Source organism: Rutidosis leptorrhynchoides, chromosome 4, assembly GCF_046630445.1.
Source record: "Rutidosis leptorrhynchoides isolate AG116_Rl617_1_P2 chromosome 4, CSIRO_AGI_Rlap_v1, whole genome shotgun sequence".
Lineage (NCBI taxonomy): Eukaryota > Viridiplantae > Streptophyta > Magnoliopsida > Asterales > Asteraceae > Rutidosis > Rutidosis leptorrhynchoides.
In genome coordinates this window covers 111,587,181-111,604,264 of record NC_092336.1, presented here as the reverse complement: position 1 = coordinate 111,604,264, position 17,084 = coordinate 111,587,181, and the positions used below count along the sequence as shown (strand labels likewise).

Here is a 17,084-nt window from a genome sequence, read left to right as displayed (position 1 = left end):
GTAAAAACAACGAGAAGTTTCTTAGTCGGAATCCGTCGGGTCATTAAACTAAATGACTTTAGCGTTTAAATTCACTTAATACCTAAAATATATCATTAAACTGTTTCATTTAGATAAACCCGTGATTTCACAGGTCATTTCACTAGTAGATACTTAAAGGCACAACCATATTATTGCAAGAAATTGTACTTCAACTTAACATACCAAAACTTGTAATTCCTTCGTCTTAGATTAATCGTCTAGTATTCTGTAACAACCCAACCCGATATACAAACGATCATGCGAAAATATCAATTAAAAAAAAAATTTCTTTGTGCAGTAAATGGCGCGACGCGCCATCCCCTTGCGCGGCGCGCAAAAGGGGCCTGGCAGCCCGCTGTCCAAAAAGTCCTCAAATGCGAAAATGTTTGACCACTTCCCGACGTATTTAGACAAAACGCTTTTCACAACATATTCATATATGAAAAACTAACATGTTCCATTCATAAAATAAGTTTTACTAGGCGGGGCCCACATCGACCCAAATTACCCTTTAAGTACAAAATACAAGTTTCGACCCCACAATTTTAAACACAAAATAAAAGCCGAGCATGGTGATTGGGGATACGCTACCCAATCCTAATTAATCCAAAAGCAAGCCTTCTAAAGCAACTACGCGAGCCACTAGTTCCCACGCTTACCCGAGCCACCTCATCCAAGCAAATCTATAAAAATGTAAACAACGAGAGGGTAAGCTAACGCTTAGTGAGTGAAAATATACTACATACATATATATGCATAAAATGGACACGCCACATAAATAAACAAATACCGCATACTGGAGCATCCAAGCATAAAGGCAAGCTAATCTAAGCATACCGTATAATCACTAAGCAACAAGCTAGTAAGAACAACCATAAAGTAAGTCACCAACGACGATGTGAACAACGCCAATAAGCTACACCCGGAGGGTTAGCTACATCACAACAATACATTAATATATATATATATAATATATAATATATATATAACAGAGCGTAAAACCGCCCAAGGTTAACCAATCGTACAAAGGAATGGTACTCGAATTTCCTATCGGTGTTCGTAACAACCGTTAGTGTACAACACATATATCACTAACCCTTGTACAACACATATATCACTAACTCTTGGACAACACATATTCGTTCATGAAACCGTTATCGTACAACGCATATATCACTAACTTGGACAACACATATCCATTCATAAAACCGTTAGCGTACAACACATATATCACTAACTTGGACAACACATATCCATTCATAAAGTCGTTAGCGTACAACACATATATCACTAACTTGGACAACACATATCCATTCGTAAATCCGTTAGCGTACAACACATATATCACTAACTTGGACAACACATATCCATTCATAAAAATAATCACATCACAATTCAATATCAACCCTTCGCCATTGGGGTTATCCAATTCACAATCACGTGTGATAATGTACATACAAAACGTGTACCTCGCCAAAGGTGGTCAACCAAAACGCACATCCGTGCTAATTGGACCTATACACAAGTCCATCAAATCCACCTATATGTGAAGTGAGCTCTATAACCGAGAACCACTTCACCCGACCCGCACCCATCCTACACATACATATGCACATATGATATTAACACTCACCTTGTCGCCTTGATGAATGCTTCCAAGTAATCCGCGACTCGTCAATGGAAAGTACCTATTCCATTATCACGAAACAAGCAACACAATTAGAGTTGACTTACAAACCAACCCAATTCGATACTTAGTGCCATTTTGACCCAAATGCACATCCAAGCACAAACCGTGCCCAAACTAATCAATAATCACTAACACAAGTGAGAATGGTCCTAATATGCCAATTAAACCCAATCATAGGTGTTAAACACCTATCTTGCCCAAAATGACACTTAAACTCTAATTTTGACCCATAAGAAGTCAACATCACGCCATTAGCAAGTTTTGACACAAAAACATATTTAACTCGGTTTTATACTTCAACTTAATCCATTTTAAGTTATAAACCTTATTAAATCAACAATTGGGTCATAATCATCACCAAACCCTAATTTTGACTCTAGTCAAAATTAGTCAACCAACACACCCAAAAGAGTTTCAACACTTCCATAATCACTAATCATAGTGATTATACACTACTTACAAGCCTTAAACTTGGTTAAATCATTAACCAACCCGAAACCCGCCAAATATCAAAATAGCAAGTTTCCATAAACCCTCTTCGTCAACTAAATGGGTTTTTCAACTAACAATCTCAAAACCCTAACAATGAATCTCAAATCAAACAATGAAACTCGGAGTTAGAACTTACCAATACCGCCAAAATGATGCCGTTGACGAGATGAACAACTTTAATACTTGAGGTTTGACCCGAAACACTCTTCTTCTTCTCCAATTGGAGCTCTCTCTCTCTCTCTCTCACTAAAATGGGTTTCTCCCTCTAGGGTTTGATGAAAGTGTTTGTGTGGGTGAAATGAGGATAAGAATGATCAATGGATCAGTTTTGATTACCCCAAACCGACCCCAAGTGAAAAGACCAAAGCACCCCTCATTTAAACACTTTAAAAATGCTGAAAATTGCATCAGACGCATTCGGAGCGCCGCTCCAACCTTCAGGCCAGTTTTCAGTAACTTATTTTGGCCATAACTTTTTGACCGTAGCTCCGTTTTCGATGAATCAAATATCGTTGGAAACGTAATAAGATTTTCTTTCCAATGGTAAGGTTTTGAAACATCAATACAAACTTTATTTGGGGTTGAAAAGATGCGTACACACCTTGTCACTTCAGACAACGTCCAGTTTCCTTCGACGTTCGAGCAAGCAACACGTACGTGCTTCGTACACTTCATACACGCATCGTACACCATAAATACATTATATACAATAAATATTTGGGTCTTACATATTCTTTTTTCGGGATGTTTCAAATTAATTATTCACTTTTAAATATGAAAATTAAATTTAATGAAGTTTACAATTTTATCTCTAATAAATTAATTAAATTACTAAGGTGAAAGAATTTTCTAATTAATTCATTGATAGTAAAACTGTAAAATGTGAAAAAAATATAAAAAAAGTATAGTGGAATTTATAATATTTTTTAAACTGCGTATTTATTGTCTGGAGACAGTTAATCTGAGACAGTGGGAGTATTTGTTACATACATAAATTGGCTATGGAAAAGAGGTGGAAATATATGTGTAGTTTATATGTACTTGTAGCTTTTTTAAATAAATATGAACGAGTTCGAAAGCTCACACATTGTGGTAGGAAGTAATAAGCTAAAAAAAATTTTTTAAAAAAAAATAAGATGACGAAATAATTGACGTCAATAGAATGCTACTATTCACCAGTGTTGCAAAAAACGGTCGAAATGGTCATCGCAATGGACATCGCAAAAGTTTAACTTGTGTACCGTTGCAAAGAATTAAAAACGGGTAAAAAACGGTCAACAACGGTAAAAACGTTCAACCATGGTAAAAAACGGTTAAAAATCATAAAACGGTCGAGACAGATTTTGACCAACGTTGACTTTCAATATATATATATGTTAAACATAGACATTATTTCAAATTAAAGACAAATTTTTCAAGTTAAACATAGGTATTTGACTTACATATTTATGTTTGGAATGTTTATGTTTAAAATATATATAAAAAAATTAACGTTGGTTAACATCCGTCTCGACCCCGTCTTAGCTGCGTTTTGATTCGTCTCGCGTCTTTTACAAACTTGCTATTCACTTCATTCTTTATTCTACTATATAGGTTAGTAATGACTCGTGGTTGCTATAATCGTTTTACATGTCCTTTCACTTAAACTATTGATTGAGGTGAGTTTCACTGTAAGTAACAACAAAAACAAAACTCAATCCCACGAATTATGCATAATATAACATCATAGTGTACTTTTTCAACAATACACAACAATTATATGCATATTTATGAGGAGATGAAAACTATCTTCTTCACGAGAGTAAAGGGAGTAATTCCTCTCTATCCTCGAGCTGAAAAAGACATCCATCTATTCATGGCGTGTTTATTGAGAAGTAAAACTGTTTTTTAAATTGTTCTAGAAGCATATCATTAGCTGTTTAATAAAACACACAAAAAATAAAAAATAAAAAATAAAAAACAAAAAACAAAATAAAAAAATCTTGGCTTCTCATAATTTGATCCAATAACGCTTACAGGGAAACAACCTTATCAATAGGATGTACTTCACTATATTCTTTTCAACTTTAAGCATAAAGCCACTTATTGAAATTCTCATTATTTGCATATAAAACCTCCACCAAGTTTCGTGATACCCTTAATCATTCCAAAGCCAAAAATATCACAACCATCTACAGTTTCTCTCCCTTTTTACACATTACTATTACTTTAACTTTTTATTTCAAATCTATTTAACTTTATTTCATGGGGGCTTCTAAAAAGATGACTAATGAAAAGTTAGTACTTGATGAGCTAAGAAAAGGGCCATGGACACTTGATGAAGACAACCTTCTTGTTCATTACATCACTTGTCATGGCGAAGGACGTTGGAACTCCCTAGCAAAATCTTCCGGTAATCAAGAAATAAACATGATCAAACATACAATTCATACTTTTTTTGTCGTTTATTAGCGCAACTTTTTTTTTTTTCCTTTTTAGGTAAAGGGAATTCAGCCGGTAAATTTTATAATTGTAACTTTCTAACTTAGAGTTTGATCATTCTTATTCTTCAGGGTTAAAAAGAACGGGAAAAAGTTGCAGGCTAAGATGGTTGAATTATCTAAAACCGGACGTGAAACATGGAAATCTTACACCACAAGAACAAATCATGATCCTTGAACTTCATTCCAAATGGGGCAATAGGTGAGTGAGTTTAATAGTTTATGTAAATGTAATAATAACACAATAAAAAAAACTTCTTGCTATTACTATTATAATTACTATTACTATTACTATTTTTATATGATGTCATAATCTTGAAATTTTGTGTTTGGGACTAGATGGTCGAAAATTGCACAACAATTGCCTGGAAGAACAGATAACGAGATCAAGAATTACTGGCGAACAAAAGTACAAAAGCAAGCTCGTCATCTTAAGATTGACTCAAACAACAAGAAATTTGTTGAAGCCCTTAGACAATTTTGGCTACCAAGATTGCTTGAAAAAGTGGATAAAAATAATTCACCATCATCATCAACAACAACAACAACTTCTACATCAACTATGATTACTAATCAAATCAACTTATGCTCAAAACCACGAGTCAAAGAAAGTCCAATAATGGAGACTACAATTTCTAGCTCGAGCATTTATTCATCAAACGATACGAGGATTATGTCGCCGTACTTGCCCGAAAGTGTACAACAAAGCAATGGTTACTTTGTTGATAATGGTAACTCTGACGTGACAAGTTTTAACCAGTCAAACATTCAAGAATTGCGGTCGAACGATACGACAATGTTAGATTTCCAACTGGCAGGGGTTGATTGGATGAGCAACGAGGTAGCAGATATATCTTTCTGGAACATGGATGAATTGTGGCAATTCAGAAGTAATAATGAAATATGTTGATATTGTTGTAAATTTAGTAGTTAAATATGAATGGTAATTAGTCAAATATGGATAGTAAAATTTGTACTATATATATGTGCATAATGTAAGTTACAAAAACACACATATACATTAAATACATCACACCTCTCTTCAACCTCTTTCTCTCCTATATCTTCTACAACACATCTCTCTTTTATTGGTTCTTTCAATTTGAATATATTGAACCAGGCCACTAAAGGTAGTTATAAGCCTACTGAAATATAACACGTTATCAGCACGAAGTGCTCCGTATAATCAAGGTTTATCTAAGCAAGCACAATTCACTAATCAAGACCTCATGATTGTACGCAACACGTCATTTGACAACACGGTACTTTATGTACGCAACACGTCATTTGACAACACGGTACCATGGGTCGAGATTAATTCCGATCAATACGAATACGATGGGGTCTTTATATGTTATCTAACATTTATGATTACTTATGCAATTAATCATTATTTATTTCATGCATACTAATGTTTATTCTTAAAAGTAAATCTTAAAAGTTAAAATAAGAAAAAATAGTTTGTATTTTTATTAAAAGTAAATCTTAAAAGTTAAAATAAGAAAAAATAGTTTGTATTTTTATTAAAAGTAAATCTTAAAAGTTAAAATAAGAAAAAATAGTTTGTATTTTTATTAAAAGTAAATCTTAAAAGTTAAAATAAGAAAAAGTAGTTTGTATTTTTAGTAAAAGTAAATCTTAAAAGTTAAAATAAGAAAAAGTAGTTTGTATTTTTAGTAAAAGTAAATCTTAAAAGTTAAAATAAGAAAAGTAGTTTGTATTTTTATTAAAAGTAAATCTTAAAAGTTAAAATAAGAAAAGTAGTTTGTATTTTTATTAAAAGTAAATCTTAAAAGTTAAAATAAGAAAAAACAGTTTGTATTTTTATTAAAAGTAAATCTTAAAAGTTAAAATAAGAAAAAGTAATTTGTATTTTTATTAAAAGTAAATCTTAAAAGTTAAAATAAGAAAAAAAAATCTTGTCCTTTATATTACTCATACGCGTTTTGATATAGTGACTTTATTCGTTAACGTCAACTAACGACGTTACAACGGTCATATATACATAACGGTTGTTAACGTCAACTGACGACGTTACAACAACTATATTTTTCAAATATAAAATAAACATCTCCGTTTTCACATTTTCACAAATCAATCTTCATTTTTCAGATTACTACTCTCAAAAAGTTTTTGTAAAAATGATTCACACAAGGATGATTTTTCCTATTGTATTGGTCATATTAACTATCATCATTGTTGCTAATATACCACCGGGTGAACCTATATTCTATCCTGCCCTTGTGGTTTTATTATTTGTAATCATACCATTATTCTGTTGTTTGCTACTTATGAATTTAAAATGATTCTAATTTCATTTTATTATTTGTCTATGAATAGAAGTTGATTATGATTATGATTTATGTTATTCATCTTTTTGATAATAGAAAATGTCGAATTTGAAAAGGCTTAAATTTGCTCATTTAGAACAAGTGGGAACAACTACTTAACATGGGTTATGAATGTAGAAAAACATCTCGAATCAAACGGTATTTTAGAAACCCTGAATGAAAATAACAATTATTCCGAACAAGAGAAAGCAATAGTAAGTATTTTTCTTAGCAAACATATTGACGAGTCCTTAGAATCTACATATTATATGATCGAAAATCCAAGTGTATTATGAAAAATACTCAAAGATAGATACGATATTAATTATCAAAAAAAAAAAATAATAATAATAATAACGGTGATCCATTAAAAAATAAAATTAAAGATATTAGTAGACGCTCTTATAAGAATTTCAGAGATTCTTATTAATGATCTGGTAACGTGGATCATCAGTCTAGTATTTCTTGAATACATGAACATCTTGTTTAGCTCTACAAATAAGTCCCAAAAGAAAAGAAAATGAGAGTGAATCTGTTGACAAATCTTGATTAAATTAACCCTGAGCTACCTTGAGACTTGAATGGTTTGAATTTTCTAAGATGCCTAGTTTTTTTTTATGTATCACTCATAAATAAATGGTTTTAGACCATAACGCATATGTTTTATTAAGTGTTATCTTTTATGTACTTCAGATTATAACTTGTTTGCAGGTAATATAATTTGATTATCTTGCTGAAATATAACTCATTATTTGCTTATCTTATTTGAAGTTTTAGTATGAATCCTGCAGAAATACAACATCAATTAAATGGTAAAGACCTATGTATTGCAGATAGTAGTAACATACACAGTATGATCAAATCTAAGAAATATTTCATTGATTTAAATCAAATGAAGTAATTATAAATACTATATCAGCTCTTGCAAACTTGATATAAGAAACGAAAAAGGCAAAATTTCATATTACCAAATGGTACGAATTTTTTGGTAAACAATGTCTTATTTTCTCCCAAATCAAAGAGAAATTTATTAAGTTTCTCTGATATATATCATAATGGATATGATTATCAGTCAATGATAATCGAAAATGAGAAATATCTATGTAGCACCGAAAAGCGCATAGGATTAAAAGCGCATATGATAAAAAGCGCATATGATGAAAAGTGCATCGCATATAATTAAAAGCGCATATAATGAAAAGTGCATATGACGAAAAGCGCAGCACATATGATTAAAAGCGCATATGGTGAAAATGATATATGATGAAAAGCACATATGGTGATTAATGAAAATCACATATGGTGATTAATGAAAAGCACATATAGTGATTAATGAAAAGCACATATAGTGATTAACGAAAAACACATATGGTGATTAATGAAAATCACATATGGCGATTAATGAAAAGCACATTGAGAAATAATCACCAATGTTTCTTGAAAGAATTCAAGGGTATATATATGGACCAATTCATCCATCATGTGGACCATTTTTCTAATAGACGCATCTAACGCATGGTCTCATGTTTGTGTGTTATCAAGCCATAATATGGCATTTGCAAAGTTTCTTGCACAAATTATTAAATTAAGAACACATTATTCTGATTACACCATTAAAAGGATGAGACTTGATAATGCTGGTGAGTTAACATCTCAAGCTTTTAATGATTATTATATGTCTACAAGGATTGTTGTTGAACATCCAGTTGCTCATGTGCATACACAAAATTGGTTTAGCTGAATCAATAGATAAACGCTTACAGCTAATAACTAGACAATTAGAAATGAGTACAAAACTCTCAATATTTATATGGGGACATGTAAATTTACATGATGTGACATTAATTCGCATTAAATCAAGTGCAAGTTATAAATATTCTCCATTACCAACTTAATTTTGGTGGAGACCAAATATTTTCCATCTTAGAACATTTGGTTGTGCAGTGTATTTTTAATTGAACAACCACAACAAATGGTTCCTCAAAGAAGGATTGAAATATATGATTAGATATGAAACATCTTCAATCATAAGATATATTGAACCCATGACGGGTGATGTTTTTACAGTAAGTTTTGTCGATTGTCACTTTAATAAACATTGTTCCCTATATTAGGCGGAGAAATGAATTATAAATAAAATGATGTTTCATGGTGTGAACATCAATTAAGGAATATTGATCATGCACAAAAGAATGCGAAAAGAAAGTTCAAATATAATGCATATGCAAGAACTTGCAAATTAATTACTTTATGCATTTAAAGATACAAAAAATAAGTGACTAAATCATATATACCAGCAGTAAATGCTTCAGCTAGAATTGAAATTACAAAAGCTGGCAATAATGTCACTCATGAGTCTTTGCTACGGCAGAAACGTGGGAGACCAATTGGTTCCAAAGATAAAAATCCTCGAAAAAGAAAATCAGCTGATAATGAGGTAAAAGAAAGTGTTCAACAAGAACCACAAATCAATACTCCTTCTGCAGAGGATATTGATAAATGTAAATACATAAATTGCAATAAATTATGCAATATTATGAAACTGAAATGAAATGAAAAATCTTGATGAGATATTTTCATATAATGTTACAATGACATCATGAATAAAGATAATGATCTGGAACCAAAATCTGTCATTGAATATCAAAATAGACGTGATTGAACTCAACGGAAAGGAGCAATACGAGCTGAATTAGAATCGCTCAATAAAAGAAAAGTTTTTGGATCAATCGTTATCACTTTTAAAGATGTGAAACAATGGGATACAAATGAATTTTTATCCGAAAAGAAATGTGCAAATGAAGTTACAAGGCAAAACTAGACTTGTAACTCAAGATTTCCCACAAAGACCAGAAATGAATTAGGAGAAAAACTTATCCTCCTATAATGAATATAATTACTTATTAGATACTTAATCAACCTGGTAGTTATATAAATGCATCTCATGGATGTTGTTACTACTTATCTGTATGGATCACTTAATAGTGATATATATATGAATATACCTGAAGGGTTAAGGTATCATAAGCATCTAATGCAAAACCCAAGGGAATATATTCCATTAAATCACAAAGATTTCTAAATGGGTTTATACAATCGGGACGTATGTGGTATAATCGATTAAATTACTACTTGATAAGAAAAGGGTATACATATAAACTTATTTGCACGTGTGTTTTATAAAAACAATGTTCGGATATGTGATCATAGCTGTTTATATCAATTATCTTAAATAAAGAAATCTATGAAGCCATTCAACTTCTAAAGAAAGATTTAAAAAAAAAAAAAAAATCAAGTATTACGTTGATTTACATATTGAGCATATAACTAATGACTTACTTATACATCAAACAACTTATACCGAAAAGATTTTAAAATATTTTAATATGGACAAGACAAAAACCATTAAGTACTCATATGGTTGTTAGATCTTAATATTGATACTAATCCATTTCATCATCTAGAAGATCATGAAGATCTTCTTGGTTCAGAAGTTCCATATTTTAGTGCAATTGGGGCTCTTATGTATCTTACAAATTATACAAGATCTGACATTTCTTTTGCAGTTAATTTGTTGACAAGGTTCAGCTCAGCCCCTACCAAAAGACATTGGAATGGGATCAAACAAATAGTTTGATACCTTCGGGGAACTACTGATTTATAATTAGTTTATTCTAACAACTCGAAACAAGATTTGTTTGGTTATACAGATGCAGATTATTTATCTGATCTACATAAAGCTAAATCTCAAACTGGATATGTATTCCTAAATGGAGGCACCGCAATATCATGAAGTTCTCAAAACAAACACTTGTTGCAACATCATCAAATCATGCCGAAGTGATTGCATTACATGAAGCTACTCGGGAATGATTTTAGTTAAGATCAATGATACAAATCATTATTGATTCTTGTGGACTAGAACGCTATAAAAGCCCAACAACTATCTATGAAGATAATACAGCTTACATAGTACAAATGAAAGAAGAGTATCAAAAATGACATAACAAAACATAAATGCTGACGAGGCGCTAAAGCTATAAACGGTCTTAACGGTCATAAGTTTGATGGAAAAGAATGGTATATTGGTAAGGCTCAGAAAAAGACTGAAAGGAAATAGGAATTGAAACAACAGTTTGAGCAAACCATGAAGGAGACTGTAGACAAATCACAAGGGTCAAACTTGTACATAAAAGATTTAGATGATACAGTTTCAGATGAAAACCTCAGATTCTTCTCATATACTCAAGATCTCATAAAAGACAACCAGATTAAAATGAGATACGTTCAATCAACAACTCTGCTGATCTTTATACCAAAGCACTGTCAATCGTTGTTTTCAAAACATACGTTCACAATATTGGCATGAGGCAAGTTCAAAAGATGTGACGACTCAGCGTTGTCTACTTGAGGGGGAGTCAACTCTATGCTGCACTCTTTTTCCCTTAGCTAAAGTTTTATCCCACTGGGTTTTCTTTAGCAAGGTTTTTAACGAGGCAGTATTAATTGCTCTTTAAAAAAATTACCATCCAAGGGGGAGTGTTGTAAATTTAGTAGTTAAATATGGATGGTAATTAGTCAAATATGGATAGTAAAATTTGTACTATATATATGTGCATAATGTAAGTTACAAAAACACACATATACATTAAATACATCACACCTCTCTTCAACCTCTTTCTCTCCTATATCTTCTACAACACATCTCTCTTTTATTGGTTCTTTCAATTTGAATATATTGAACCAGGCCACTAAAGGTAGTTATAAGCCTACTGAAATATAACAGATATATGATTTACGATTATAACTGCAAAAGGCCGTATAGAGATTAAGCTAATGGCATTAAAGAATTATTATGACTTTAAGATATATCAAAAGTCCGATATTATTGTACGAAAGAAAATTTTAGTGTAGAATGACAGATATAATTAATAATTAATTATTATTATATATTATATATATGAGATAAAATTAATTATTGTACATAATGTATGTCCATAAATTATAAAAATTATACGCCAAAAATAACAACTTTTTATCTTTAATTATATATATTCATTTGAAAAAAATGCAATTGTTACAGTTCATATCCTTTGTTAGTGTACAAATAGTATAATTTTGACGAACTTTTCATTTGTTATTGAGTGTATGAAATTCGTAATGTCAAATTACATGTGGTTTAACATTGATTAAAAGTTAAATTAACCCTTTTTTAAAACGCAAAATAATGAATAGTGTAATTAACCAATTAACACACCGTTTTTCACTTTTGACTAGAAAAAAGTTAGTCCGCGCGTTGCGGCGGAAAATTTGAATGTCTGTTATAAAATTAATGTTGAGCGAGAACTAAGGAAAAAAGTTACGGAAAAAAAGAAAAAAAAGGGTTATAGAGGCTCGAACTCAAGTCGTTTTTCTTACCAACTCAACATGTTACCCCTGCTCTAATCAACCACTTGTTATAAAAAGTTGTGTTTTTTTATTATATATATGATTTCTTTTAAAAACTCCGTTTCGATCATAATTAGTTGCGTTTTGTTCGTAAAATTATTTCGAGTTGAACGATTATTACGGAAAAACCTAACTTGGGGCGAAAAAAATATAATTTCCGTCAAAAAATTGGGTGGAATTTGTTTGTTGGTTATTTTATTAAATTAGAAGTTACATTTAATACCCCTAATTTACGGGGTGAGAATGTAGGTATTGTTGAAAAGTTACATTTGTTGTCTAAAGTTTAGATGTAAGATATGTAAATTTAAAGGTGATGATTAAACAACCAAATTCTTCACCTCTTTTAGTCTATATAGAAATAGAAATAGAAATAGAAATAGAAATAAAAACAAAAATAAATCTTTAAGAAAACTATTTACTTTTTAAGAAAATCAACCATAAAACTTGTCACTTATTACAAGTCAATCACATAACTTATATTAATACAAAATTTTTTTTACTTTTAAAAGTAAATCACAAAACTTTTCACATTACAAATCAATCACAAAATTTTTCACTTATTACAAATTAGCTAATAAATTTTTACTAACCAAATTACCATTTTGTCGTCGGCTAAGATAACATTGACTAAAGAAGTCAAAATGGTCAACAATTGACTTTTTGGGATATAGATGGCATGTCATCGCAAAAGAGTCGCCGCGAATACTCCCTCCGTCCCATAATAAGTGTCATGTCTGACTTTTCAAGGTCTTACTTCTATAATTTTGACTTCCAGTATTTTTGTTTGTGTTATATAATATTTGATGTAACTTATATAAATTAAAACACATTTTAAACTGTAGTGACCCGAACTTTTCCATGTTTATTTATATTAAATGAAATTGATATTTACATGATTAAGTGTTTCCAACATGTTAAGCAATCAAACTTGTTAAGACTTGATTAATTGAAATAGGTTTTATATGGACAATTGACCACCCAAGTTGACCGGTGATTCACGAACGTTAAAACTTGTAAAAACTATATGATGACATATATATGGATATATATATAGTTAACATGATATTATGATAAGTATGTATCTCATTAGGTATTTTAACAATGAGTTATATACATAAAATTGAGTTTATTGAATTAAGAAACTCGAAACGATATATATATAACGATTATCGTTATAACAACGTCTTACTAAATACATATGAATCATATTAAGATATTGATACACTATATTTAATCATGATAAATGATAAGTAAACATGTCATTATGTATATTAACAATGAACTACATATGTAAAAACAAGACTACTAACTTAAGGTTTTCGAAACGAGACATATGTAACGATTATCGTTGTAACGACATTTAAATGTATATATATCATATTAAGATATAGTAATATATCATAATATCATGATAATATAATAATTTAACATCTCATTAGATATAATAAACATTGGGTTAACAACATTTAACAAGATCGTTAACTTAAAGGTTTCAAATCAACATTTACATGTAACGACTAACAATGACTTAACGACTCAGTTAAAATGTATATACATGTAGTGTTTTAATATGTATTCATACACTTTTGAAAGACTTCAATACACTTATCAAAATACTTCTACTTAACAAAAATGCTTACAATTACATCCTCGTTCAGTTTCATCAACAATTCTACTCGTATGCACTCGTATTCGTACTCGTACAATACACAGCTTTTAGATGTATGTACTATTGGTATATACACTCCAATGATCAGCTCTTAGCAGCCTATGTGAGTTACCTAACACATGTGAGAACCATCATTTGGCAACTAGCATGAAATATCTCATAAAATTACAAAAATATGAGTAATCATTCATGACTTATTTACATGAAAATAAAATTACACATCCTTTATATCTAATCCATATACCAACGACCAAAAACACCTACAAACACTTTCATTCTTCAATTTTCTTCATCTAAGTGATCTCTCTCAAGTTCTATCTTCAAGTTCTAAGTGTTCTTCATAAATTCTATAAGTTCTAGTTTCATAAAATCAAGAATACTTCCAAGTTTGCTAACTTACTTCCAATCTTGTAAAGTGATCATCCAACCTTAAGAAATCTTTCTTATTTACAGTAAGATATCTTTCTAATACAAGGTAATACTCATATGCAAACTTTGATTCAATTTCTATAACTATAACAATCTTATTTCGAGTGGAAATCTTACTTGAACTTGTTTTCGTGTCATGATCCTGCTTCAAGAACTTTCAAGCCATCCAAGGATCCTTTGAAGCTAGATCCATTTGTCTCTTTTCCAGTAGGTTTATCCACAAAACTTGAGGTAGTAATGATGTTCATAACATCATTCGATTCATACATATAAAGATATCTTATTCGAAGGTTTAAACTTGAAATCACTAGAACATAGTTTAGTTAATTCTAAACTTGTTCTCAAACAAAAGTTAATCCTTCTAACTTGACTTTTAAAAACAACTAAACACATGTCCTATATCTATATGATATGCTAACTTAATGATTTAAAACCTGGAAACACGAAAAACACCGTAAAACCGGACATACGCCGTCGTAGTAACACCGCGGGCTGTTTTGGGTTTGATAATTAAAAACTATGATAAACTTTGATTTAAAAGTTGTTCTTCTGGGAAAATTATTTTTATTATGAACATGAAACTATATCCAAAAATCATGGTAAACTCAAAGTGGAAGTATGTTTTCCAAAATGGTCATCTAGACGTCGTTCATTCGACTGAAATGACTACCTTTATAAAAACGAGTTGTAACCTGTAATTCCGACTATAAACTTATACTTTTCTGTATAGATTCATAAACTTAAGTTCAATATGAAACCATAGCAATTGGATTCACTCAAAACGGATTTAAAACGAAGAAGTTATGGGTAAAACATGGTTATTTTTGCTTGTTGTAGCTACGTGAAAATTGGTAACAAATCTATATTAATCATATCCTAGCTAACTTATATTGTATTATACATGTATTCTAATATATTATGTAATCTTAAGATACCATAGACACGTATGCAAATGTTTTGACATATCATATCGACCCATCTATATATATTATTTGGAACAACCATAGACACTCTATATGCAGTAATGTCGGAGTTAGCTATACAGGGCTGAGGTTGATTCCAAAAAATATATATAGTTTAAGTTGTGATCTAGCCTGAGAAGTGTATACACTGGGTCGTGGATTGATTCAAGATAATATATATCGATTTATTTCTGTACATCTAATTGTGGACAACTAGTTGTAGGTTACTAACGAGGACAGCTGACTTAATAAACTTAAAATATTAAAACGTATTAAAAATGTTGTAAATATATTTTGAACATACTTTGATATATATGTACATATTTGTTATAGGTTCATGAATCGACCAGTGGCCAAGTCTTACTTCCCGATGAAGTAAAAATCTGTGAAAGTGAGTTATAGTCCCACTTTTAAAATCTAATATTTTGGGATGAGAATACATGCAGTTTTATAAATGCTTTACGAAATAGACACAAGTAAATGAAACTACATTATATGGGTGAATGATCAAAGCCGAATATGCCCCTTTTGCTTGGTAACCTAAGAATTAGTAAACTGATCTACTAATTGACGCGAATCCTAAAGATAGATCTATTAGGCCTAACGAACCCCATCCAAAGTACCGGATGCTTTAGTATTTCGAATTCGTTTTTAACATGTTCGAAGGATTTCCCGGAATGATAGGGGATATTCTTATATGCATCTTGTTAATGTCGGTTACCAGGTGTTCACCATATGAATGATTTTTATCTCTATGTATGGGATGTATACTGAAATATGAAATCTTGTGGTCTATTATTATGATTTGATAATACATAGGTTAAACCTATAACTCACCAACATTTTTGTTGACGTTTTAAGCATGTTTATTCTCAGGTGATTATTAAGAGCTTCCGCTGTTGCATACTAAAATAAGGACAAGATTTGGAGTCCATGCTTGTATGATATTATGTAAAAACTGCATTCAAGAAACTTATATTTTGATGTAATATATTCTTATTGTAAACCATTATGTAATGGTCGTGTGTAAACGGCATATTTTAGATTATCATTATTTGATAATATACGTAATGCTTTTTAAACCTTTATCGATAAAATAAAGGTTATGATTGTTTTAAAAATGAATGCAGTCTTTGAAAAACGTCTCATATAGAGGTCAAAACCTCGCGGCGAAATCAATTAATATGGAACGTTTATAATCAATATGAACGGGACATTTCAGTTGGTATCCGAGCGTTGGTCTTAGAGAACCAGAAAATTGCATTAATGTGTCTTACCGAGTTTGTTAGGATGCATTAGTGAGTCTGGACTTCGACCGTGTTTTTGTGATGACCCGGGAATTTTCGATCAAATTTAAACTTTAATCTTTATGTTTCCGACACGATAAGCAAAAATCTGTAATGTTGAGTCTCGAAAGTTTTAAAAACTATATTCATGTAATCAATTACCCTTTGACCATGCCTGACGATTCACGAACAATTGTATATAATTAAATATGTATACTTATATGTATAAATGTAAATATATATAAATATAAATGAAAGTGTATATATATAATAAATT

General features: G+C 30.8%; 1 protein-coding gene across 1 annotated transcript; it reads left to right on the top strand.

Annotated features, from left to right (window-relative positions):
• Window positions 1–4,336: 4,336 nt before the first annotated feature.
• Window positions 4,337–5,722, top strand: LOC139840048 (transcription factor MYB62-like). Its single transcript, XM_071830272.1, has 3 exons — window positions 4,337–4,595; window positions 4,756–4,885; window positions 5,023–5,722. Exons 1-3 carry the CDS (start codon window positions 4,448–4,450, stop codon window positions 5,591–5,593), a joined length of 849 nt encoding a protein of 282 aa, XP_071686373.1. The 5' UTR covers window positions 4,337–4,447; the 3' UTR covers window positions 5,594–5,722.
• The last annotated feature ends 11,362 nt before the right edge of the window (window positions 5,723–17,084 follow it).

Bases quoted from the DNA above. Each gene is read 5' to 3' on its own strand.
- LOC139840048 (XM_071830272.1), top strand. From the start codon at position 4,448: ATGGGGGCTTCTAAAAAGATGACTAATGAAAAGTTAGTACTTGATGAG. The intron at 4,596-4,755 runs GTAATCAAGAAA...CTTATTCTTCAG, and splicing joins CTCCCTAGCAAAATCTTCCG to GGTTAAAAAGAACGGGAAAA. The intron at 4,886-5,022 runs GTGAGTGAGTTT...GTTTGGGACTAG, and splicing joins CATTCCAAATGGGGCAATAG to ATGGTCGAAAATTGCACAAC.